Source organism: Myxine glutinosa, chromosome 4, assembly GCF_964187855.1.
Source record: "Myxine glutinosa chromosome 4, kmMyxGlut1.1, whole genome shotgun sequence".
Classification (NCBI taxonomy): domain Eukaryota; kingdom Metazoa; phylum Chordata; class Myxini; order Myxiniformes; family Myxinidae; genus Myxine; species Myxine glutinosa.
In genome coordinates, this window is record NC_136264.1 from 213,391,718 (window position 1) to 213,418,450 (window position 26,733).

The following is a 26,733-nucleotide window of genomic DNA, read 5'->3' on the forward strand; positions in this document are numbered from 1 at the left end:
CACTACACTCGTTAAAAAAAAGGTGATGGCAAAACAACGCAATCAAAATCCAATAACTCTTTAAAAAAAAAATCAAACCATTCATCTCTGAAAATAATAATGGAATCAAGCAAATGAAAAGAAGGTAACGGCCATAATTCTATTCCAATAAAATTTGGGAAAATTGCCCACTTCCATTGACTTCCTGTTTCGTCTTTTCTCTGCTTTCTGGGTTTGACGTTTTTCACCCCCAAGTGATTTCAAGAATGCAAATGTTATTACGATTTAAAAAAAAAGTTGACCAGTCAAATCCAAGCGAAACGTGGAATTAGTCTACTGGAGGCTGCTGCAATTTTTTTTTTTTGCCAAAATTATAGGGCAGTCATTTTTCAGCAAAATAATCTTAAGAGTCACAGAGTGGTTTTCACAAGAATTGTTCAACTGTTGATGTGATTTTTTTTTCTCTGTGTCAAATCCAGGAGATATGTCGAGAACAGAATCTTCCTCTCTTTGCTGCTGTTATTGCTTTTACCAAGGCTTTTGATGGTCCAAATCGATCCTTTTTGTTATCGCACATTTTGGGTCGATTTAGTTACCCAGGCAAGCTAATTTCGCCGATTCTTTGTCTGCACGATAAGGCCAAAAAATATATATTGCTGGTCTCTGGTCAGACCAAAGTTCCAGAATTGATGCGGCGATGCAGTTTTTTTTTGAAAAGCATGGATTGCACATATAAAGGTATTGTTTTTTGTGTCCTCATGCCTTGCGGTCCTCCTCATCTGCCGTGGCGCTGTCCAGAGAGAAATTAAAGACAGCCAATGGGACTGGTCGGCCTTTTTGTAAATAATGAACACAAGCCTAATTTATTTTAAAATTTATTTATTCTGAAAATCATTAAGTTCTTCAAGCACATTATAGACTGCCATTTCGTTCTCGAGATCGCCTCACCGTACCCTCAAACATTCCAATGCGTCGATCGCGTCAACATAGCGCATGCGCAAGTGGTCGAACAGGCGATTGCCGAAGCATTTGAATGCTGAAAAAACCGCGCATGCGCAAATGACTACACCCCTGGACCAAGCTTCGTGTACAGGATGACACGCTGCATGTGTATCAAAGCCACGCATGCGCAGATGGGCTGTATGGTGTTATTCAAATCGGCGCATTCACAGCTGGGCTAAACGGCTAACGCGGAAGCGCTTGAATCCATGCCGATGGTCTCCCACGATCTCTTCTCCCAGTCCACCAGATTATCACAGACACTTACAACTTCATGACAAACGAGATAGGATCCAGGCCTAACTAACGAGACCACCGGCAGCTCTCTAGGCCTTCTGGTTGCTTCACAAAACCCGACGAAGAACGTCTTCGTTTCAATAAATGACAATATCCAGCCGATTGGATTCATGATGGCACGGTACACAACACGACTCATATCTTTGGAAGGGCTGGTTGGATTTGGACAAACTAAACGTAGTTTTGTAGGGGAGAACCATGCGCGAACGTCGATACCAATGGCGACCCTCACAGACCGGTATTTCCCGAGATAGCGCGCCGGCCCGGCAACATGCATACATTATATGGCTCCTCACGCTCGAAATCGCGTTTTCGGCGAGAACGTGACGTCACGGCTCACTTAATTGCAATTATCTCGTCTCGGCGCCGCCTCAAGTATACGCGAATACTTGAGGCGGCGCGGCATTGTTTATGTTTAATGTGCTCTATATTATAGAGACGGCGCACACTGCTGTTGGTACTGTTGGAAATTAAAAAAAAAACAAAAAAAAAAAACAATGTTGATGCGCAGGGTCAAAATCGATGCGCGCGCTGACCAGAGACCGGAAATATATTTTTCTCGGCCTAATATGAATGGTCACATCAAAATTAACAATGACCCGTCGGCCCCTTTTATGGTTGAGGAGGGTGTCAAGCAGGGCAGTGCTTCGTGCTAGCGCCAACCTTGTTCAGTTCAAATTCCCTCAGCGATTATCGTGAAATTAGTCGTTGTATCGTGGCCGCAAGCTTCGGCAAACTGCGGAGTCATGTGTGGCACTCCGATGGCATTAATTTGCAAACATTTTATCATAGGCTTTATTTATTTATTTATTTTAAAGCAAAAGTTTTATCATAGGTATCATACCGTAGTTTTATCTACTCTTACCTACGGACTAGAAACTTTCCCCTGTACACCAATCAAATTAAACGGCTCGATGCATTGCAGCAACGTCACTTGCGCCAAATTCAGAAAATCAATTGGTCTGACTTTTTATCTTACCGAGAACTTGAGCTCATTTAAATCTTTAAACCGACATCCGCACATTTGGCCAGAGTGAAGCTGTTTTGTGTCGGTCACCTGTGATGTATGGACGACAACCAATTGGCAAAATCAATTTTCTCTTCTGAAATTGACGCTGGCCATCGTGATGTGGCCATCAATATCTACGCTACAAAGACAATCTCAAAATATATTTTTTAATGTGAAGTTAGGGTTTCCATGTGGGAAACGATCTTGTCACCGTTGTACCGACTGGAAAGACTTGTGTGAAAATGAAATTGGGAAAACTAGCAACGGTACCTGCCCTATGGGCGGGGCTTCAATTGGGAGGCCCAAATGAAAAGGTAAAATATCAGAAATTGAAGGCTTTTTTTATTTTAAACGATTCATATAAACATCCGTTAAATCATATCACACGCAAATCATCAAAATCTAAACAGTATCTTACTATAATTCACCAAATGTCCCACAGTGATCGATACACTATGATCGTGATGATCGTGAATCGTGATCGATAATCGTGTTCACAATCGCTATGTCGTATGTACTCCCAATGTGTTTCCTTCAGTTGAAATGGGTTAGAATTCTCTCAATCAGGGATTCAACCCGTGTCCTTATAAAAGGTCTTTGTCCGAGGTCACCGAGTCAGATCGGTGCAGCCGTTTGTGCGGCACCCGGGAAAACAACATCGTCACAATGAAAACATCACAATGAACGTTATGCGAACGCGAATGTTATGCAGGAGTCCAAACCTGAGAATGCTGGAGACCAAAGCTGAAATTGGGAAAACTAAATAGCCTATTTTACTCCTGGAGATCCCAGGATTACCCACCCAAAATATCGTTGCGTTCGGTTCAGCAGTTTTTACGGTACCTTCGAACAGCCACAGACAGACAGACAGACAGACAGACGGACGGACATTTGGTGAATTGTAGTAAGATGATCGACAAGCAAAATTATATTCTCGATCATCACAGCTACCTGTGAAAAAGTATCGATACTGATGGCAATCACCCTTGACGCCCTAAAAAAGGTATCGATAAACTAATCCATTAATCAGTGACTTATTCTGCTTAATTCCTTCTACTCTTTGGAATTGTTTGTTGTAACTTGATGATTGTACGTCATAGGACGACCTTGATTGTACGCCATAGGACGACCTTATCCCGCCATGGGACGACCTTATCCCGCCGTGGGATGACCTTATCCCGCCGTGGGACGACCTTATCCCGCCGTGGGACGACCTTATCCCGCCGTGGGACGACCTTATCCCGCCGTGGGGCGACCTTATCCCGCCGTGGGGCGACCTTATCCCGCCGTGGGGCGACCTTATCCCGCCGTGGGGCGACCTTATCCCGCCGTGGGGCGACCTTATCCCGCCGTGGGGCGACCTTATCCCGCCGTGGGGCGACCTTATCCCGCCGTGGGGCGACCTTATCCCGCCGTGGGGCGACCTTATCCCGCCGTGGGGCGACCTTATCCCGCCGTGGGGCGACCTTATCCCGCCATGGGACGACCTTATCCCGTCATATGACGGCAAATGGTGATATCTCTTATCCATGGTGTCGTAGGGATTCAAACTGGGACATTAGCATCCGACAACCTGTCTCGTCATTTGCAATCAAGGTGTTTGCTTTTATTCACTAATTTGTAGTTTTTCTGATGTGGTGAATACAATTAGGGTATTCTTGTTGCATTATCTACATTGGAGTTTTTCATTCGTGTATTTGCTTTTTTTGTAGTTAATACAGTGAAGAGTTGTTCTCTTTGCATTGATGATGGTGATTTTTATTTATTTATTTATTATTATTTTATTTATTAGCATAATTATTAGGTGGCTCGTTATTTCAGGTTCCTTTTGGGGTCACCAGGAAGATGATATTGATCCGATCACCTGCTGCCCTCCTTGATTGCCGGTGCTCCGATCAAATGCACAACCTCCGGCGTTGCTCCTGTCCAGGTTACAGAAGCCAAGGGTTCAAAGGTTCCGCAACATTATAAGGTTTGCATTTGTAATTGGTGAGCCTTAAGCTGGGGAATGGTGCGCGTGCGCGTGTGCGTGTGCGCGTGCCCGACCCGAGACCGGAGTGATTGTATTTGAACCACGAGTCGAGTATTTGTGTAATTTTTTTTTTCCACGACCTTTGAGAATGACTTTGTATTTGAAAATGTTATGCAAACCCCCATTGTCAATCACCACCTCCAGTTAATCAGATGTCCGTAATCGTGCTGTAAAAACATTTCCACCTGGGGACACTCCACGAGGAGCCATTTGCAACACCGTTGTGTGAACAAGATTGTTTATTTTCACTTTTCTGATGATCCAGAGATATTAAAATAAACACAGGAAGAGAATACTATTAGTCTTTATGGAATGCCAGGGAATTCTGATTTCCACATTCGTATGCTGCACAATGCTGCGCAGTAGCATCATTGCATCAGGGGTGCAGCCACACTCTGAACCAGTGGCCTCTGCTGGTTTTTGTAAGGAATTGTGGCCAGGGCAGGAATTTGTTCATGGTGTCGGTGATAGCTCGCTTACTCTTCATGAAGGACACAGTGGGATCTGTAGCATCCACCAACTAATGCCGGCAGACGGTACGCCCAGTTTAATGTCCATCCGAGGGACGCCACTCGCATTGATGAATCGCCCGCCTGTGAAGCACCAAGATGACAGTTTATAGCTGGGTCGGGATTTAAACCCAGGCCAAAATGGGTCACTGATTCTCCATTACTTATGCCTGGATGACGTGTTCTCGGCGATTCGTCGCTCTTCCACGATGGATGTGCCGAGACGACTACGTTCCCTCAATACTGTGCTTGAGGCCTTATACCGGCACTGCTTTTGTCAATCGTAAACCAAGTGGACACGTTTTCCTTGGCGTCTGACTCATTTATACCTGCCATCATTGATACCACCAAGTCTATTTCACACCAACCTGGTACACCTTTCAAGCTATGTTATTGTTAACAATCTTAATCTTGCATTTGATGCCAATTTGAATATTATGACCTTATTGTTTTGTAGAAGGTTTTTGGGGGTTTTCATTTATTGGTTCCGGTGTTCTTTCACAAAAATCCATGTGTAAGACAACCTAAAATGCCAACAGGTATAAATCTACTCTTGTAATACTAATCTTGCACTTTGCGGAACTTTTTCATGGGTAGCCATGAAATGATGAACCTTTCTATTGGTTCAAATGTTAAAGGAAATTGTTTGTTTTTTTTCACCTGTAAACATTATTGGTCCCGAGCTGTCCATTACATTTTGGAAAGTTCCACCAAACCGTTTCTGAATCCAAGAGAACGTGCTTGGACAACTTCACCTGTTCCTGAAGGTTCCTCTTGATGGTACAAAAGGTGTCCGGTGGTGATGGAAGTTCCGGTTAAAGTAACGACCCTCATGGCTCATGAGCCGCTTGACCACTCGTAGCCATCGTTCGGCGGCAAGTGGGCAGAAGGCAGCGCCACTCGACACAGCCAATCCCTGCAAAAGTGAGACAAGGCAGCTGCCATTAACAAAACGTCTGCCTTGCTCGTCATTTTGAAAACATTTCCTGCTTTACCTGCTCTGTGTACCTCCTTGTGCCTTTAAATAAAGTGATTAAAGACTCCTGGAGCCCTCTACCTGTATTGCATGTATGACGTAGACATCTGAGAGAGACATGTAATTTGGCATGACCTACGAGGCCTATCATTACGTGTGGGATCCCCATATCACGAGCTAGACTGGTCGGATATTTCCAAAAGTTGCCAATCAATGAATCCACGGGCGTTTCTTTGAGAAAGTCGGCAACATATCTTTTTTCTATGTGTCTTTGTATGTTGAATCCAAAAAACTGTTGCCAAGCTGAATTTTGAAGTTAACATGCAAAAAAGGACAAAATTCAAAATGACCGCCAATTCACACTAAAAAGCTGGTATTTCAGCTACTAAACAATGGAGGAAGTTGATTTTGGTGGCTATACCCACATTTTTGGGGACAAGAAAGTTGATTAAGCCAAAATAAATTCTTATTATGGCCACCATCTAAAATAAAATAAAACTATACATTTTGAGATCCTTTTCACAAGAATAATGCATCGACATTTGCAACCCTGATGCTTAAAGCCCCTGATGCTTCTTCTCTGCGCGCTGGAACACCTACACCAATCCGGACCTGGCCTTCGCCGTGTGCCGCACCAACGACCCGAAGCCTGAGAGACGCGTCATTGACAGGTTCCCCCGCTCACACCACCGACCGTCCATCATCAAAGTGCCATCACTGGTGAAGCCGGTAGCGGGCAGACCTGTCAAGAGATGGAACTTCCGGAAGGCTAACTGGCAGTCGTTTGCTGCAGAGACGGAAAGAAGAACAGCCGGTCTCCCGAACCCAGAAGCTGCTGATGTGGACGCCGCATACGCAGCCGATTGTAAGGTTCTCCGAGGTGCAGCAAAGAAAAACATCCCGCGTGGCTTTAACAAGAACTACATCCCGGGTTGGGACAAGGTGTGCAGCCATCTCCTGCGTGACCATCAGCAGGCTAGCTCCAGGGAAGAAGTGGACGTGACTGCAATAGCACTACTCCAGAAGCTGGACGCCACCCGTAGGACCAGATGGACTGAAATAGTTGAGTCGATCGATTTTACCCACTCTAGTCGCAAGGCGTGGCGGACCATCAACCAGCTGACAGGCAGAAATACAATGCCATTCAGGTGCCCGGTGACAGCAGATGCCATTGCGTCCCAGCTCCTGAAGAACGGTCGCTTCCCAGATGCAGACAAAAACTTTGCCTGCCTGACGTTGCGTGAGGTGTCTTCTCTCTCCAGGGCGGCCAGCGCCGATGCCAATCTCTCTGGAGACTTCACAGCAGCCGAACTCAGTGCGGCCATGAGCAAACTCAAGCCGGGTAAGGCACCAGGCCGTGATAACATCCATCCGGAGGTCGTCATCCACCAGAGCACAACAACATCTGGATGGCTGTGTTCGTTCTTCTCGCCGTGCCTCCGGAGGTCCAAGCTCCCGAAGACCTGGTGCCGTGCTTCCGTCATAGCCCTGCCAAAGCCGAACAAACCTGCAGAAGATCCCAAGTCCTACAAACCGATCTCGTTGCTCTGCGTCCCATTTAAGATTCTGGAGAGGATGATCCACAGCCGCATCGACCCAGTGGTGGACCCACAGCTCCCGCGGGAACAAGCCGGTTTCTGTCGTGGCAGGTCAACATTGGACCAGGTAACATTACTCACACAAGATATCGGAGACAGCTTCCAGGACAATGAGAAAGCTGGCGTAGTGTTCCTGGACCTGACAGCTGCATACGACACCGTTTGGCACCGTGGACTCCACCTGAAGTTGCTGAGGACAATCCCGGACCGGCATATGGTGAACTTCATCATGGAGATGCTGTCAAACCGCAGCTTCGTCCTACAGACCAGCGACGGCCAGCGCAGCAGGCTCAGAAGACTGAGGAATGGTGTCCCGCAGGGTTCTGTTCTCTCGCTGATGCTGTTTAACATCTACATCTATGACCTGCCGGATACAACATCCAGAAAGTACGGTTACGCGGACGACCTGGCCATCATGCTGCGACGACCAACATGGAAGGCGATGGAAAACGGTATCAACCAAGACATGGGCACCTTGGTAGCCGACCTCCGGAGGTGGCGTTTGCAGCTCAGCATTGGTAAGACAGTGTCAGCGGCATACCATCTTAACAACAGAGAAGCAAAAAGGGAACTGGACGTGTTCGTTGACAACAAACGCCTGGAGTTCCAGCAAGCCCCAAAGTACCTCGGTGTACGACTAGATCGGACACTGTCCTTCAAGCAACACCTAGAAGAAGTTAAGGCCAAGGTGACATCAAGGGTCTCGCTTATCCGACGTCTCGCTGGTACGACCTGGGGAGCTTCCGCCAAGACCCCACGAATATCCACGCAAGCCCTGGTCTTCTCTGCAGCCGAATACTGTGCCCCAGCCTGGAGCAGAAGCCCACACGTGAGAAAGGTTGATGTTGATGTTGCCATTAACAACGCCCTCCGCATTGTAGCTGGTTGCTTGAAGCCCACCCCGGCATTCCGCCTGCCAGTCCTAGCGGGAATCGCCCCGGCCGGCCTCCGACGGGAGGCTGCTACCCTCGCCCTGGCAAGGAATGCCCAGAAACACGACTGGCACATCCTGCACAACACCACAACTATAGTGGCGCCTCCAAGCAGACTCAAGTCCCGCCATCCATACAACAAGGCGGCACAAGAGATGCTCAGTTCTACCCCTGAGGACCTGTCTAGAAGCGCATGGCTGGCGGCATCTTGGAAGCAGGTGTGGGAAACGGCCGGGCCCACCCGCATCCACCGCTACATCTGGGACCCAGGAGGTGGCGTCGTAGGAGAAGACCTACCACGCCTGCAATGGACCTTGCTGAACCGTCTACGTACGGGGGTCGGCCGCTTCAAATCATCGCTGAAGATGTGGGGCCTGGCAGACAGCACCGTGTGCGAGTGCGGCGAGCCTGAGCAGACTGCCGAACACATAATTACCACCTGCCCCCTATACAGACCACCTTCAGAAGCCGGCCTCTTCGACGTAGGACCAGAGACGAGGGCATGGCTGCACGACACTGAGCTGGCCATCTGATGATACAGGAAAGAAGAAGAAGATTTTCAACCCTGTATGAAATAAAGATGCAAGACAAGAACACTGCCAAGCAGACCATTCTTAAAGTAGATCGACGTATCCTGCACTGTCTCCTTGTTGCTTACCAAGGTGGTCGGGAAGTCAACATGGAAGTAATATTACACATGAACTCATGCCAGTACCAGTATCACATTGTGAAATGAACAAATCCCTCAGAACTGGTACAAAGTCAATATTGGCCGATGTCTTGACACAGCATGTTACTTGCCCACCATCAATCACACTTGGAGGAGAATCAGGATTGATCAATTGATGGCCAAGCACTGCTTGTAGCACTTGGAAAGCCAGACAAGGCCAAAACATTTGGTCATGTGGCAGATGCATTTGTGAAATGTGTGTTGCAAAAGAAGTGCATACAAAAGGATCGATGTAGTATTTGACAAACAACAACAACAACAACATGCATTTTAAAGGCCATTTTCCCTACTAGAGCAGGGGTTAGCCAGTATTTAGTTAGCCAGTAGTATTTGACAGATACCGTTAAATATCAATCAAGGCATCCACACGATCAAGACGTAACAGAAGTACTCATGCTGTTCGTCGAGTCATCGAAGATCGCAATGTTCTCCTTCCAAACAATTGTGAAAGTTTTGTTGCTCTTCCTGAAAATAAAGCTGACCTTGCCAAGTTCATATCAGATGAACTGATGCTTCAAACTCAAGATCAAGAGAAAACAATTGTTGTTGCTGGTGGTCTCTCCCTTGCACATGGCAAATCCCAAAGGACTAATGATACTTTGTCAACCAATTTATATCCCCTTTGGAAGCAGCCATATTGCAAAAAAAAAAAAATATTACCTCCATTCATCACTCTGGCTTCGTGGCATCCTGGGGTAAATTTGGGGATTTACTGGGATCGTTTTTACATCATTTGAACTGCACCTTTTATTGAAATATTTAAGCATCGTCCTTCACCGTTCACTCAGGGCTGGCGAGGGTTTGAATTGTTGTTTATCCCCGGACAGTTCAGATCCCTCGCCCCTAAGATGGGCTACTCTTACCTTCGTAAAGTCAGGGCCACGGGAAAATATTGAGACAGACAAGAGGGAGCGGGCTGGTCCGTGAGGACCGATCAGTGCTCTTGTCGTAACTGCACTGCCCTGGCGAATCCGGGCAGCAGGGAGGAGCGGGGATGATTTGGCCCTCCGACTTGCGTTACAGGGGTACAATCATTGCGAAGAGGCATCCCCGATAGTTGTGGTTTTAGAACTTAAAGTGGAATGTGACATGACGGTCTTGCATGCAAAATGTTGTAGGGGAAGAAGACAGTAAAGGTGTGCTGGAGACCTACAGACAAGTTGAGGCAAATATCCTGAAGCTGGTGAGAAAGGGGGTTATTTATTTATTTATTTTCCTCCAATTATAATGATAAACGAAAGATGGACACAAAAGCAAAATTTGGCCGCCATTGTGGTTTCCAGATGCTGTTTGCAATGCAATACGAGTTGATCATGTGGTGCCGATATTCTCCGTGTCACGGTCACCCATTCCCACCGCTTTTTAGGATTTGTTCGTATTAGATAATGCAATGAGAGTCTCTTGGTTGTTGAAATCCAGTTTGGTATAAACGTGTTTTGAAGGAGTAGATATCGGCCTCACCTGGCCAGCTCGTACCGCAAATAGCATCTGGAAGCCAATATGGTGGATCGACCCCTCGATTCCCTCACTCCACCTCTGGTATTCTTTGCGATAAGCGTGTGATGTCAATAATAGATGTGTCCATTACAGTCTTTATAATACCAGGCCTCAGTGCCTGACAAAGTACCTGTTGCAACGCACACCCAGAAACCTTTTCCAGTTCTCCAGTGCACCGTGATCATAGATGTTTCTGAAAAACTAGAGAGAAATACGGGTCAATGAGGGGAAATAGCCAACCCCACCTCATTCTGGCCATTCTACGCAGCCTTCGGAATGTAATAATGTGGTGGTTGTGGTTTTAACCTTGAGACCAATTTACAGGCACCACATTGGAAGTTGTATTGTGGTACGCACCTTGTCTTTGTTGCGGAGTTCCTCTTGGTTTTGCTGGTTCTGCAACCGTTCAACGCTCGTCACTCCGCGGGTAAGGAGCCGCGTGTGCCACAGCGTCAATGCGGTGAGCAGCACACTGACGCCACTGTGAGGTGCACGGATGGGACAACGTGAGTGGCCTCATTGTACGGACATGCCCCAACACAGCAAATCAAAGGGGAGTGGGTAAAAATGACCGCTCACCTGCACAGCACCCACATGTAGAGAAGTAAGCCATTACGATGTCCCTGTTCCGTTGTAGATTTCTTGATGGAAAAAAGAAATAACTTTTTAATTCTGGAATTCCCACACGAGTGAATTCCCAAAAAAATTCCCAAAAAGATTTCAAAAGATTCCAAAATTTTCAAAGATTCCAAAGATTCCAAAAAAATTCCCAAAAAACAACAATTCTAATAGAAGACGTTTATCAATGGTGCTTCGATCCACCGAGCGTGTGGTTTTACCTGCACGGCGTAAGCCTCCATTGTTAACGGTGCGCTGGTAACGCAGCAGTAAATACACCCCAGGGAGGTGAAGGTGCAGAACGAATAAAAGTAGCGGTGGTTGAAGTGTCCCACACAGTTATTCATCCAGTCTGCGGAGGTCGTGTCAAGGGACTACCATATGGATGAGTATGGCTGGAAATGAGGAACACGGTGCATTTTACCTCGGAAAGCAAGGATACAGCAGTGATGATCCATCTTCAGGATGCATCTGGAAGAGAAAGGAAGTTGCAATGGACGTATGTCATAGCGAACAGTTTGGATTGGACGGAAATGGACGTAGCTTCCAAAAGATCGAACAGTTTGGATTCTCTCCATGTTGGACATCTTGCAAAATGCTGTTCAAATGACCTCCCACTAATCGCTTTACCTGTTGCACACGCTGCAGTGGTGCGTCCTCGGTGGGCGTGGAGAGAAGCACTTTTTACAGGTAGACACCTTACTCCTGTCCACGATATCCTGTTTTTAGAAATGGTAAATAACCAGGAACTCAAGATCAGTGGGAATCGCAGATTGGATCATGCAAGTGCAAAGATAAAATTTGATTTTTACAGGTACGACCATCATGGTGTTTCCTTTTTGTTGTTGGAAGTGGGAGAGAGGAATCCACATAAAAACTTTTCAATACAGACATTTGAATTTTTCAAAACAGACCAATACTTTGTACCAAAAAACTCCTTCATGACCACCTAGCATATATATACTCTCATATAATAATAATCATTCGTTTCACTCCGTGAGCCGCAAAGGAGCTGCCGAGGCAGTTTCATTGGCCAAGGAGTACCATCCTGGATGGGTCGCCACTCTGACACAGGATACTCAAATGGCAATTATTACCCCAGTAAGCTGATACTCATTTTGCCGACTTCGGAAGGATAACAGGCTGAGTCACCTGGTGGAAACCCACCTGGTGTTTTTTCAATGGCAAGACAGGGGCTCAAACTCAAGACGCTAAGATCTTAAGCCAGCCGGCCACCTTAACCGCTTAGCCAACACCAGGCATAAAACGGTCATACCTGGTGTTTACCTTTACCTTGTTATGACTGAATAACGAAAAGGTAAGAAACCAGTCAGGTATGTTAATTCCATCCAAATAGGTGGTGTGGCGTACTTACCCAGGACGGTGTTCCAGGTGGGACGCACACTGCTTGCTTGAAATGAAATACCACGTGCACGAGGAGCCAGTGTGCGAGCAGCAAGTGGATGCACCGGGCCAGAGTACTCAAGGTGGGCAGCACAGTGGGAAGTACGCACAGGTACATGATTAGCACCACCGACAGAAGCAAGCAGCATACGAGACCTACAAACACCTGAAACGTAGAACATTCTCCACATCAATTCCATAAGTGCAGGGTGATGATAAAATAAAGCCTAAAGTGCCGGCATCGAGAGAACAGTACGATGGGTGAGCGTTCGGCGGTTCTATGCCGTACCGGTCCAGCCCAAGGCACCACCAGGTCACCCAAGTAGAACACAGGCTGAAACATGAACTCCAGGAACCAGTCTTCTCCGGGGTTAGCGGAGTAAAAGAGGGAGCGAAAGCAGAGCTTGCAGTAAGCAAACCATCGCTGCAGGCGGAAGATCTGGAGCACAAACGAGCCGGCCATCTTGGTCTTGGGCATTGTGGTGGCTCAGGAAGCAGAACTGCAGGGACATTCACAAGACAATCTATAATAAAAGAGTGTGTGTGTGTGTGTTGTGAAAAATCTCCATAATTTAGGTTTTAGAAGGTAGAATGGAGTCCTCCCAGGACTCGAACGAAGTATCCACCCCCGCTTCAGTGAAGGATTTTGATTCATGGTCTAAGTTGTGAAGTTTTGTTGTTCTCAGAGTTTTGTTCCAAGGACTCTTTTCAGGATCGTCACTGAGCCCCATACAACCTCCAACTGTAGTCCGTTTTTGACTGTGTGGTAATATTCCCAGAGATGGTTTGTAAGATCTTCTTTATCATTCCTGTTGCTCCAATCATCACTGGTACAATTTTGGGGCTCTTGTTTCCAGGATCTTTTCACTTCATTCTTGAAGTCTTGGTATTTGGTCATTTTATTGATTGTATTTAGACCAACATTGCTGAGTACTGATATCTCAATTAGGAAAGCCTTTTTTTCCTTTTTCTTCCTGAGTTCCTGAGGCTGCAATGCTTTGTTTTCTATGTTCATGCTTTATGGGATCATCAGGTCATACGTGAGCATTATGTCCTTGTTTTCAATGATTGCTTTTGGTTTGTGTTTCCACGAGTTTTGTGGAACGGGGATATTGAAATTTCTGCAGATGTCCCAGTGGATTACTCTGCATATCTTGTTGTGCCTTTGGGTATACAGCTGCTCTGACATGAGTTCTTTACATCCCGATGGGAGGTCGCTCATACTTTGTTTCCACCTTGCAGAACCTACACATGTCCAATTGACTCATTCCCACCATTTTTTCAATCCATTGGTGTAGTGTCCTTGGTCTTGGGCATTAACAATGAATCTTTCTCCGTCCCAGTTGAGCTAACCTCTTATTGATTGATGGCCATTCCAATGATCCTTCGTTGTCTATCTCCATTCTGTCCAACTCTTTTTATATATATATATATATATATCCCTGCTCTTTTTGTCTTTCTCCCAGTTGTCACAATATATCTGCTGGTATTTCATCTTGTATTTTCCTTTTGTCTTTTTTGCAATTGTTGGGGTTGTATTCATTGCTGTTTCGTGACATCTTCTCATCGCACCTATTTTTGGAAGTTTTTTGCAAGGTAAGAGATACCTTTTCTGGCTTGTGTTCATGCTTGTACACAAATTGTATTCGGTAGTCTGAACTTTTCACGTACTCTGCTAATCCTACAGTCGTCGCTCTGCGCACCTGATTGAGTTCCATCAAGCCGCCACCTCCTTCTCCTCCCCCTTCTTTCCCTGGCAGGTACATTTTTGGGATGCACTGATTTTTGTAGAAAAATAGAACTTTCCTTGTTTTGATATCTAGTTTTTTGATATCCACTTGTGGCCAGTTTACTATTCCACAGCTGTACTGGAACACTGGTACTGCTGATTGGTCTATAGCTTTGATGTTGTTCTTTGAGGAAAGATGTGTTTTCGGGATCAGCCTCGTTCTGTGCAGGTATTCATTGGTAATTGTTTTGCACATTTTGCTTAATTCATACCTTCATGTGATAGGGTGTCACTCTACTGGGAGCTGTGATACTTGTGGGAAGCCTGAATATTAAAAATTCCCTCCACACGATGGACCCTGGTTGCACATATTTCAACGAGAGAGCAGGAAATCCATATCGTATTATGGATTATTACATAAAGGCTCCTTCATTCACTGCTGTTTTGGCTTATCGCGTGGTGTATATAGAGCCATGCCGCTCTGAAAATGGCATGAATCTTAAAAAGAAGATCCCTCCACCATATTCAGCGAAGTGATGGGTGGTGCATTTCGTTGGAGTGCTTGCTTGAGTGTTTAAGCCACTTAGTGAGTGCTCTCCAAGCTTCGATCTCTACAAGCTTCCTTGACAATACCCAGTGGCGTACTGACGAGGGTGCGGGGAGGGCGGTCCACCCCGGAGGAGGGGGGCAGGGAGGGGCATGCCATTGGGAGAGTTGAAATACTGGTTCAAGGCTACAAGCCAAATTAAAAATTGTTCGAGGGAAATGATGTTTTGTGGTGGAAAACATATTTAGTACATAAAGTAATTATGGCAAGGTTGTGTTTGTAACTGCAAAGCTCAAGCATTAGCCATTCCACCCACGGGGTGCAGACAGCCCGGCCGGCGGCCATTAACAAAGGCCCACGCAACCACAACATAGAGCGGTCATGGCGGGGTGTGGGGCTGACAGCATGGGGGTGTGAGTGGGAAGGTTAGGGAACGAACAGACGAGATTCATTCATCAGGAGGCACCGAATATCGCCTTGAGCGAGGAGGTGTTCAGGGACATTTTCATTGCACGGACACCCACCGATGATCCACCACTTGCCTTTCCTCCCACTCACGCAACAACGTACTATGGCTGCGCACACGTTCCCACATTGTACTGCGCACTCATGACTCACGTTATGACTTCACACCTACTTACATTACACTTTACAAAGAAATGCATGCAAGCACGTTTACTCCTGGCTCTGGGGGGTTGCTTGTGTACATCTCTCTTCTACGGCCAAACTTTTGATTTTCCTGTTCTATATGTTGAGACCCTTGGAAAAAATCTGGGTAACACTCCCAGATCAAGTACGTTTTTTCTGCACACCCCAATACGTGATTATGACTTGAGGCCAATTAGCCGAAATAGCAAAATTCCGTTTTCATGGAATAATTCAAGAGTAGGCAGCTTTAGATTCAAATGTAACATTTATTTATCATGTTTAGACATAACTAACACATTTTTAGCATGGTTCAATACTATAAACTGTCTTTTTTAGAAAAAAAACCCGTCATTTAGCTTTTTTTTCTCCAAAAATCACTTTCAGTTTGAAAGGCGCTCAAAATCCGATCACCTCTCATACACCCAATTATGTAGATAAAGCAGCCAAAATTTGTCAGAAGCTTCCTTATGAAGCCCTTTAATAGGGATAAACATGGGTTTCTTTGTGGCTTATCAGTCTTTCACATTTTATATTTTCAGCATATGGTCCGACCTTGCCGATTTTTACAGCCGTACAAACATGGAGGTCACTACAGCCGCTGTCTTGAGGGTATGCAGCTCCTTGCTGAAGCATTTGAACGCCTCCAGTACAAAGAATTCTTCTCCGAGAAAGGCATCGACCAATATACACATGAGCTTGCCATCCTGACGAACCTCCAGTCTAGTGTCAAGGAGAAATGCATCACAGATAGTCAGAAGTATATGGTTCAGTTTGCTGATGCATCAAAAACGTTGGTCGAAGATTTGAACAGATTCATCCAAACACGGTCTGATACCAATGAAAACTTCAAGTTCTGGACTCAGTTCTTGCAAATGATGGATATTGTCCGTGATCTGTTGAGAGCTGATCGTGAAGGGATTTGGGAACTGCATCTTGACGCTGTCCAGCATGCATTGAACCTGTTTGCGGCATTCGATTCGACCAACTACTTGCGATGGTGTTCTCTCTACCTTGAAGACATGCGACGTCTACCTGAAACTGCACCATCAGTTCATGAACAATTTGCCAAAGGCAATTTTTCAATCAGAGAGATACCCGGCCGATTCACCGCTGTTGGAGGAGACCAGAAATTAGAGCAAAGCATTAACCTTTCATCTAAGTGCAGCGATGGAGTCATTGGACATGCAAAGCAAAAACAGTATGTCGCCCAGTGGGACCTAATATACCATGAAATGATGGCAGTGAAGAACCTACATCGGCAATACAGTGATGTGATTGACAGGACACATGAGACTTACAGCCACCACGAATCATCTCAAGCCACAACGAACCGCAAAGAAGGACATATTCAGGAGATGATGAGATTCATTGAAGAGAAGGGGTCCCCTCTGTCTCTAGACGCTTCCAAAACACTACAAAACTTTGTGACAAAAGAGGTTATGTCCGATGACATGCTCAATGCCTTTTCAAAAGGAAAAGAGAAGTACCTGAAATTCAGAAAGGAAAGGTTTGTCACCAAGACTGAACGAATAAGCAGTACCATTCACCGCACAAACTTGAAGACGATGAAAACTCTTCGAAAGAAGCCACAGAAGACTACCAAGACGACAGTGAAGGAGATGAACATCGCTGAGAGAAACATAGAAATAGCTCGGGAGCGTGGCCTCACCACTGATGATCTCTTAAAGTACGATGTTGTTCCCTCCCCAGTGTTGTTTGATGATGCAGGAATGATGACTAAACCAGCAAAGAGCCAGCTACTGAAGGAGTTGGAGACGCACCTAAAACCGGAAGAATTTACATATAGTCATCGGAAAGGCGCATCATTTGTAGTTGACATCATGGCCACAATCCGAAAGGTTAATGTTACGAAACTCTCCAAATTCAATGACCTTCTATCAAATTTCATGTCATTTTCGGCCATATATCATCGGTTTGGGCGGACTGACTATGTCTTTGACATGTATTCTGATGACCCATCAGTGAAGGACAGCGAGAGGAAAAGGCGAAGTGACACTCTACCCATCGAATATACTTCAATAGAGCCATCAACACCACTACCTAAGGATATGAACACATTCTGGCCTTCCAACAACAACAAACTTCTCCTTGAAAAACTGATCTACAGCCATGTTCGTTCAAATATTGCAAATACCGGTCAGTACCCAACTGTACTCGGACAGGTGACCAGAGAGAACGAGGATTGGAAATGTATGAAAATGCACAACGGAGATGAGAGTGCACTGGTGCACCTTCAATCCACATTTGAAGAGGCGGATCTTCGCATACTCCTTCATGTTTTGGACGCGCTCAAAGAAGGACACAAAATATGTGTTGTCATCTCCAATGATACTGATGTAGTTGTTGCCTTGCTCCACCACATGCCTGTCTTTCTCCAACATGACCTAGAGGAGCTGTGGGTACGAGCTGGAGTTGGAGATAGCACTCGGTATGTGCCCCTTCATACCTTGTTCGAGCGCATCGGATGTCAACTCTGTGCTGTTCTTCCTGCCGTACACAGTCTTACAGGATGTGATATCACTAGCAAAGTTGGGACCAAGAAAGCCGCCTTGAATGCCGAGCCAGAAAAGTTATTGAAGCACTTTGGAGGGTTGCCGACCCTTTCTCAGCCTTTGATCAAGAATGCAGAATCCTACTTGGTCAAAGTACTGAAACCAAAAAGCGATGCGAAGAAATTTTCGAACTTGCATGCGGAGATCTTCCATCATGTCAAAGGGAGTTCTCATCACAACCTGCCACCAACCAGCCAAGGTCTCCTGCCACATATGAAGCGTAGCTTTTTCAATGCCTACAATATCATGCATGCTTTGGAGCTTCATCAAGATTCTGAAAATGTGATCGCACTTAAGCCAGAGGATTGTGGTTATACGCATGACAAGGAACAGCTGATACCTGAGACAACGTGGAAAACTCTAGAATCACATTGGACAGTTGTCTGTTCATGCACTAAGTGTGCCAGGTCAACATGCCCCTGTAGGACCGCCATAGTCAAATGTGTAAATTTTTGTCATTGCAAAAAGGCTTCCCCTGATGCCTGAAAGAATCCTGTCGCTTGATAAAGAGTACATGTATTGAAGTTGCACGGGTGGTAAATGGTGGTAATTGACAGCACGCGCTTCCTTGTTATGACAGTTATATTGGGTTTGTGGACATGTTATGATTTTAATTCATGAATCCTTAAGCTATGTAAGTGTAATAGTTTTGCTTAAGCTGAATTTTGAGCGAAATTTAGTCAACATCATTGCCAGGAGGTGTTTGGCGGCCATTTTGAAATTATGCAAATTAGGTATATTCAAAAGGGGTTGATTATGGTTCCAATGAATAGCTTGCTATCAAAAACCCATACATAGACACCAAAATCAGCCGAATATCACACTTACTTCTAAAGTTAGACCAATTTAACCAATTTTGGTTTATACCGCTTTTTGGGGTAGGGGTAACCTTTGTTAACATTTGACCCCACTGTCACTATACAATATAATGAATCATAAATAGGATGCATGGAATTATTAAAGGGCTTCATAAGGAAGCTTCTGACAAATTTTGGTTGCTTTATCTACATAATTGGGTGTATGAGAGGTGATCGGATTTTGAGCGCCTTTCAAACTGAAAGTGATTTTTGGAGAAAAAGAAGCTAAATGACGTGTTTTTTTCCTAAAAAAGACAGTTTATAGTATTGAACCATGCTAAAAATGTGTTAGTTATGTCTAAACATGATAAATAAATGTTACATTTGAATCTAAAGCTGCCTACTCTTGAATTATTCCATGAAAACTGAATTTTGCTATTTCGGCTAATTGGCCTCAAGTCATAATCACGTATTGGGGTGTGCAGAAAAAACGTACTTGATCTGGGAGTGTTAAACAGATTTTTTCCAAGGGTCTCAACATATAGAACAGGAAAATCAAAAGTTTGGCCGTAGAAGAGAGATGTACACAAGCAACCCCCCAGAGCCAGGAGTACTGGGAGTGTTACCCAGATTTTTTCCAAGGGTCTCAACATATAGAACAGGAAAATCAAAAGTTTGGCCGTAGAAGAGAGATGTACACAAGCAACCCCCCAGAGCCTATACTAGTTTGTGCGAACACTTTCACAGGTGTGGGCCAGGGCGCATGTCCATTGTCCACGCACACACACATGCGCACACACCTGCATGTGCTCCGGCACCCACTGGTGCACGTGCTCCGGCACCCACTCTGGTGCACGTGCTCCGGCACCCACTCTGGTGCACTTGCTCCGGCACGCACTCTGGTGCACTTGCTCCGGCACGCACTCTGGTGCACGTGCTCCGGCACGCACTCTGGTGCACGTGCTCCGGCACGCACTCTGGTGCACGTGCTCCGGCACGCACTCTGGTGCACGTGCTCCGGCACGCACTCTGGTGCACGTGCTCCGGCACCCACTCTGGTGCACGTGCTCCGGCACCCACTCTGGTGCACGTGCTCCGGCACCCACTCTGGTGCACGTGCTCCGGCACCCACTCTGGTGCACGTGCTCCGGCACCCACTCTGGTGCACGTGCTCCGGCACCCACTCTGGTGCACGTGCTCCGGCACCCACTCTGGTGCACGTGCTCCGGCACCCACTCTGGTGCACGTGCTCCGGCACCCACTCTGGTGCACGTGCTCCAGCACCCACTCTGGTGCACTTGCTCCGGCACGCACTCTGGTGCATGCACTCTGGGACATACTCTGGTGCACGTACTCTGGGACATACTCGGATGCACTACTCTGGCACATACGCTGGGGCACGCACTTTGGTGCACTACTCTGGGACATACTCCGGGGCACATACTCCGATAAATTGAGCAGGGTACTCCCTCCCAGAGGGCAAGTGTGCTCGCTGGTTTGATAAACTAGCACACCCGTGCCCTATGGGTGTGGCAGGAAGTCATTCCTATCTGGTGTGTGTGTGTGTGTGTGTGTGTGTGTGTGTGTGTGTGTGTGTGTGTGTGTGTGTGTGTGTGTGTGTGTGTGTGTGTGTGTGTGTGTGTGTGTGTGTGTGTGTGTGTGTGTGTGTGTATATCTATATTATAATAGCCGTAGATGATTCTGTCTGTCTGTCTGTCTGTCTATCTGTTGGGTGTCTGTCCGGGGTGTGGCTTACTCGGTTTGCAGAGTAGCTCCACCCATAGCTCCACCCATTCTGGGAGTGGCTATAAACAAATATCCACCATTTTATTAACTCGCATAGCTTTGAGTCCTGTTTTGTAGGCCCGTGGTGTCTTGCTCTCCCCCAGTTTTATTTCAAATCAAATTCGATAAATCATTTCATTTTTCACAGTCGCTAACATAGTTTTAGACTCGGTTGAAAAAAAACGGGAAGAAAATCCGATTAAAGTTGCCGTTTATAGAACGAAATGAATTCTCAAAGGCCTGTAACTTCAAGGCCATTGAGTCTCTCTCACGCCTTTATCTCCAATCTAACTCACCATATGATTTCATTTTTATCGATGGTTTTACTTTTAGACTCGGTGTCAGCAATAATTGAGAACAATCCACACACGCGGGAAAATGCAGAGATATATTTTTTAAAATCGCGTCATGGTGTATCATACACCGCCAAACATGACACCGCCGGCAATGTGTCGATATATATTAAAAATTCGCTTTTGCTTTTCCGTTATGATATATTACTATTTCGTTTGATGATAGTCGTCACAAAAACGTCAACAATGATGCCGACATATATTTCTTCGTTTTTATTTCATTCAACATATTAGCCGGAAGTAAAATATGTTTCAGGAAATTACCGAGAGATATTTCTTCGTTTTTTTTATTAGTTATGTGCGCATACACTTTAAATAGGTTTATTTGAAATCTTTAATTTTCCACAAACATTCCACACACGCGGGAAAATGCAGAGATATATTTTTTAAAATCGCGTCATGGTGTATCATACACCGCCCAACATGACACCGACGGCAATGTGTCGATATCTATTTTAAATTCGATATATCATTTCATTTTTCACAGTCGCTAACATAGTTTTAGACTCGGTTGAAAAAAAACGAGAAGAAAATCCGATGAAAGTTGCCGTTTATAGAACGAAATGAATTCTCAAATGCCTGTAACTTCAAGGCCATTGAGTCTCTCTCACGCCTTTATCTCCAATCTAACTCACCATATGATTTCATTTTTATCGATGGTTTTAGAGTCGGTGTCAGCAATAATTGAGAACATTCCACACACGCGGGAAAATGCAGATATATTTTTTAAAATCGCGTCATGGTGTATCATACACCGCCTAACATGACACCGACGGCAACGTGTCGATACATATTAAAAATTCGATATATCATTTCATTTTTCACAGTCGCTAACATAGTTTTCGACTCGGTTGAAAAAAAACGGGAAGGAAATCCAATGAAAGTTGCCGTTTATAGAACGAAATGAATTCTCAAACGCCTGTAACTTCAACTTCAAGGCCATTGAGTCTCTCTCACGCCTTTATCTCCAATCTAACTCACCATATGATTTCATTTTTATCGATGGTTTTGGACTCGGTGTCAGCAATAATTGAGAACATTCCACACACGCGGGAAAATGCAGAGATATATTTTTAAAAATCGCGTCATGGTGTATCATACACCGCCCAACATGACACCGACGGCAACGTGTCGATATATATTAAAAATTCGCTTTTGCTTTTCCGTTAAGATATATTACTTTTTCGTTTGATGACAGTCGTCACAAAAACGTCAACAATGATGCCGACATATATTTCTTCGTTTTTATTTAATTCAACATTATTAGCCGGAAGTAAAATATGTTTCAGGAAATTACCGAGAGATATTTCTTCGTTTTTTAAAATTAGTTATGTGCGAATACACTTTAAATAGGTTTATTTGGAATCTTTAATTTTCCACAATATAATTTACTTGACATTTATCATTTGATGATTACGAGACAAATTCCTCTTGAGGATCGTGACAATTCATGCGCTGCGTGGAAACTTCTATTTCCAAAATGAATGAGACGATCGATGAAGAACGCAGACTTGAACAGGATGCAGCAAGAAAACGAATGAGACGGGCGAACGAGTCCATCGACGAACGTCAATGCAAACTTGCGGGGTCACCCGTGGGAATCCCACGGGCATGGATGTGTGTGACATTTCGACATATTGAGTTAGATGCTGCACATTCATTTTTACAAAATGGTTACTGGCAAGTCATCAGATCCAGAAATGGTGTAAAAACCACCGTTTAGAGGCCATTTTTCCCCGCAAAGCGGGGGTTGGCCTTTTCGGGGACCGTGGTAGTTGTTGTTTTTTTGTCCCCTTTTTGAAGCAATGTTTTACGGCCGGATGCCCTTCCTGACGCCAACCCTTTTTTGCCGCCTTCAACGACAAACAGGGAATTACCAGTGAACTGGTACTCAATTAGCCGACCTCGGAAGGATGACAGGCTGAGTCAACCCCCCTGGCATTAATTCGGCGATCGACCGAGATTCGAACCCAGGATCCTAAGCCGGCACCCTAGCCGCTAGCCCAACACCAGAAATGGTGTCATGAACACAATTTATTTACACACAAGCACAAAAGCCAGACGGGCCGATTTCCGATTCCGACGGGCCGACGGGCGAGACGGGCCGATTTCCGATTCCGACGGGCCGATTTGGAGCAAGAAAAAGAACGAGACGGGAGAAAAAGGAGAGAAACGAGACGGGGAAAGCCGATTGGAGAGGCGAGTGAGGCGCGATTGGAGAGGAGTGTGAGGCGCGATTGGAGAGGAGTGTGAGGCACGATTGGAGAGGAGTGTGAGGCGTGATTGGAGAGGAGTGTGAGGCACGATTGGAGAGGAGTGATTGGAGGGGAGTGTGAGGCACGATTGGAGAGGAGTGTGAGGCACGATTGGAGAGGAGTGTGAGGCGCGATTGGAGAGGAGTGTGAGGCGCGATTGGAGAGGAGTGTGAGGCGCGATTGGAGAGGCGTGTGAAGGATTGGAGAGGAGAGGAGTGTGAGGGATTGGAGAGGTGAGGGATTGGAAAGGAGAGGGATGTGAGGGTTTGGAGAGGAGAGGAGTGCTAGGTGGAGAGAGGAGAGTGTCAGGTGGAGACAGGAGAGTGTCAGGTGGAGACAGGAGAGTGTCAGGTGGAGAGGAGTGAGGGGTCACATATTATGTGAAATAACTAAATTCACACCATTTCTGGATCTGATGACTTGCCAGTAACCATTTTGTAAAAATGAATGTGCAGCATATAACTCAATATGTCGAAATGTCACACACATCCATGCCCGTGGGATTCCCACGGGTGACCCCGCTAGTATATATATATTACAGTAGCTCTCGGGTCAGGCTTTAAGAACATCGGAGGTTACCAATTGTTCATTTGCCAAGTTTCTTGTAGAGCGCTCACCAAGTGGTTTAAACTTTCTAGCAAGCACTCAATTCAAAACCGCCAATAAGGAACTGCCGGCTTGGCAAGCGCATGGCAAGCGCAAGCTAGCTGCTTGGTAAGTAAACTCACCTCGGGTTTCCTCCATTTTAGTTTCGTGATAAACAACAGTAGCTACTGTTTCAAAAGGTAATAAACGTGTGTGGTTTATAATATTTTTTTTACTTCTGGTAGGGGGTGCTCCCACCAAAACAGCACAATAAGCTGTTTATACACGTTAACAGGTAATTTGCTCAAGGAGGAAAAACTCCTTGGTGAGGTGGGATATTATTCGTATTAATATTGTTTTGTAATAACATTATATTTGATGTTATTAGAAGGGTCTTTGGAAAAACGCCATGATAAAGCTATTGTAACCCGGATATACACCTCAACACGTAACCCCCTTCGTGGGGAAAACCCCCTTGGGGAAGGGGGGCAAATGATTGCGCTACAACCTTCATTGTGTAACCTTCAGTCATCCTGTCAAGTTTGGAGAAGGAACGACGGAAGGTATCACGGTCAAAAATCGTCAAACAGACAGACACCAAATTGGGTGTCTCATGACTCCCGTACTCCCCCCCCCCCCCCCCCCAAAAAAAACCCAACATTTATTCCTGAAATCCTCGAATATTCTCCAGTGATTCAACCGTCAGGTGCACCTGATGCCCCACCGTGGTTGACGTCATCTACCGTAATGACGTCATTAGCAACCTTTCGTTAATAAAATCCATAGTTCAAGATGTCCGAAGACGCACATCGACACTCAGTCTCACCTGGACGTAGACAGGTAATCCAGGATAACTTCATATGATGGACCTACCTCGATCTATGGAGGTTAAAGTCTCGCAATGTTATTAAAACCAAATTACGTAAAAGTAACAATTTGTTGGAGATTTAAAATCGAATAAAAATCGCTCTTGTGTGATGGAACGTACCTTCACGCATTGATTCAGGTGTTCTGTCCACCTGCACTCTTGCAGCTCCACCTTCTCCACAAGAGCCAGTTCTTACTAAACAATGCGGGAACACGAGACATGAGAGAGATATCTGAAGGTTTCTAATTCAATCATCACGAATTCTTAAATTCATTCATTCACCGTTTCGTACCACAAACCTATTTTCGCCCTTGTCCGTGTACGTGGATCTTCTTCACAACTCACGTTCTCGATACTCGGGATGGTCAATGAAGACGACCGGCTCGGTAAAAGGTAATCAAAGGTAAACGCTGAGCTCAGCTGAAGGTAGACGGTGTGGGTGAGCTCAGCTGGTGGGAGGGCGTCATGACGTCATCGCTGGTCCTCACAGAACCGGAAGCGAAGCATCACTTCCTGTTGCGACATATTTTTGATTGATCTCTTCACTGACTGCCTAAGAAGGGAAGCTCATTTTTTTAAAAACCAATTTGTCCGCCATCTTTGTTCTCCCATGAGGTCCCACACGCTGCATCGTTACCAAGGTAAATACCACCTACCGATGTAATGTGATTCTTCTTCTCCTTTGAAAACGACCGTCGCGGTTTTTACAACCGTAAGCAGCACACGAAGGCATTTCATAAATACTATAACAATGCTTTTTTAATCCGGGAATGGACTAAAATGCGGTGGGAAAGAAGAAAAATCAAGTAGAAAGGTGGAATTTTCGTAGGAAATATGCAATTCGAAGGAAGTATGCTTATTGAGACAAACGGGAATTTCTGTTGTGGGAGGAGAAACATGGCGGATGGAACGCTTCCGGTGGCTTCAGGGCCGCTCGATCAATGAGCACTGGGCACCCGATCCAGTAGTATAACGATCATTAAAAAATTTTTTCCCAGTACTGTACTTGTGAAACGAAACTCCGGCATTTACAGGTAAACGCCAAGGAATCTGAGTCGTTTTTTATCAATAAAATTATCATTTTTGTACTGAGTCAACATTTGTTCAACATTCACCAAAATGAATGAAACTGAGTCGTGCCTTGGGGTCAACATTCACCAAAAACGAAAAACATTTGTTTGTGTTTCTGAAATATGGAGTCGAACGTTTTCTGGAGGGTAGACTGCTATCACCTCACAGTACCGACTACCTTGATTGCAGTACGGTGTATTGTTAGCACAGTGTACAGGGCGGATCCGGAAGGATTTTAGGGTTCCGATTCACTTGAGGTTAACATATTCACAGATCACAAAATCTACCACCAAGCCTTATTCAAATCAATGCATTCATCGTTTATTTTCCACTTAACAATATTTAGCTGAAAGAGAGATTATATTGTCCTGAATAGTGATGAATGTAAACTTTACTGTCCAGCCTCCTGAGTGAAGTGATGGTTTACTATTTGTACATCGTTAGCTCTTGTAGTCCACTTTGTAGTCCATCCACGCTAGTAGCTCTATCTACTGAAGGATGTCCAGAAGCTCCATTGTCCGTGGATTTCGCTTTGTCAAGTCATCAAATCATGGCAATAACATCTAAGTCTACACCATGGTGAATGTGCGTTAGTAGCAGTCCATGCATCCGATATTCACACATTGTTGTCTGCAGATGTCTCAGTCCGCTAATGGACCGATCACACTCGCATGGTGTTCCGTGCATCGTGCAGAAGAGAAGCATCAGGAAGTGGATGTTCGGGAAGAATGATCTGTCTGTCTGTTTGAGGGATTTTGCTGCTGTGCTTGTAACCTCTGATGACCTCTGATCCATTGACCATTGACCTTGGGACCTCTGATGTTGACTTGCCTTTCCACATTATCTGCTCGCTGTCTGTGCACCTTTGTATCAACTGGTATTGGTAATGGCAGGTCATCGTGGTAGAAATCCACCTGTTCACCGATGACTTCTGTGTCTACT

At 45.4% G+C, this 26,733-nt stretch overlaps 2 protein-coding genes across 9 annotated transcripts in view; one reads left to right on the top strand and one right to left on the bottom strand.

The window, feature by feature from the left end:
- The window catches only part of MMS19 (MMS19 cytosolic iron-sulfur assembly component), a 132,925-nt gene extending 127,057 nt beyond the window's left edge, over positions 1-5,868 (top strand). For all 4 annotated transcript variants that reach the window (XM_068114373.2, XM_068114374.2, XM_068114375.2 and 1 more), the window contains one exon: positions 4,106-5,868. In XM_068114373.2, the coding sequence (XP_067970474.2) occupies positions 4,106-4,133 (28 nt within the window). In that variant the 3' untranslated portion in view covers positions 4,134-5,868. The remainder of the gene's footprint in view (positions 1-4,105) is intronic.
- On the bottom strand, positions 4,538-25,217 carry LOC137425694 (palmitoyltransferase ZDHHC16). Of its 5 annotated transcripts, none has more exons than XM_068114376.2 (11): positions 25,020-25,217; positions 24,841-24,915; positions 12,870-13,080; positions 12,552-12,746; positions 11,807-11,895; positions 11,619-11,647; positions 11,398-11,528; positions 11,138-11,199; positions 10,916-11,039; positions 10,689-10,759; positions 4,538-5,741 (listed from the first exon to the last, which is right to left on the bottom strand). In XM_068114376.2, the coding sequence occupies exons 3-11, from the start codon at positions 13,056-13,058 to the stop codon at positions 5,663-5,665; spliced, it is 969 nt and encodes a 322-aa protein (XP_067970477.2). In that variant the 5' UTR covers positions 13,059-13,080; positions 24,841-24,915; positions 25,020-25,217; the 3' UTR covers positions 4,538-5,662. The 5 variants fall into 5 exon arrangements, with proteins under 5 accessions (XP_067970477.2, XP_067970479.2, XP_067970482.2 ...); XM_068114378.2 differs by having other exon boundaries at positions 25,013-25,209; XM_068114381.2 differs by having other exon boundaries at positions 12,870-13,019; positions 24,841-24,911; positions 25,013-25,152.
- Positions 25,218-26,733: the final 1,516 nt, after the last annotated feature.

What these genes read in the sequence shown, in the direction of transcription:
- LOC137425694 (XM_068114376.2), bottom strand. Translation starts at nt 13,058, where the DNA reads ATGCCCAAGACCAAGATGGCCGGCTCGTTTGTGCTCCAGATCTTCCGC. An exon ending in CACTGCAGCGTGTGCAACAG is followed by an intron (nt 11,648 to 11,806) that starts GTAAAGCGATTA and finishes TTTCTCTTCCAG; the next exon opens with ATGCATCCTGAAGATGGATC. An exon ending in AACTCCGCAACAAAGACAAG is followed by an intron (nt 10,760 to 10,915) that starts GTGCGTACCACA and finishes ATTTCTCTCTAG; the next exon opens with TTTTTCAGAAACATCTATGA.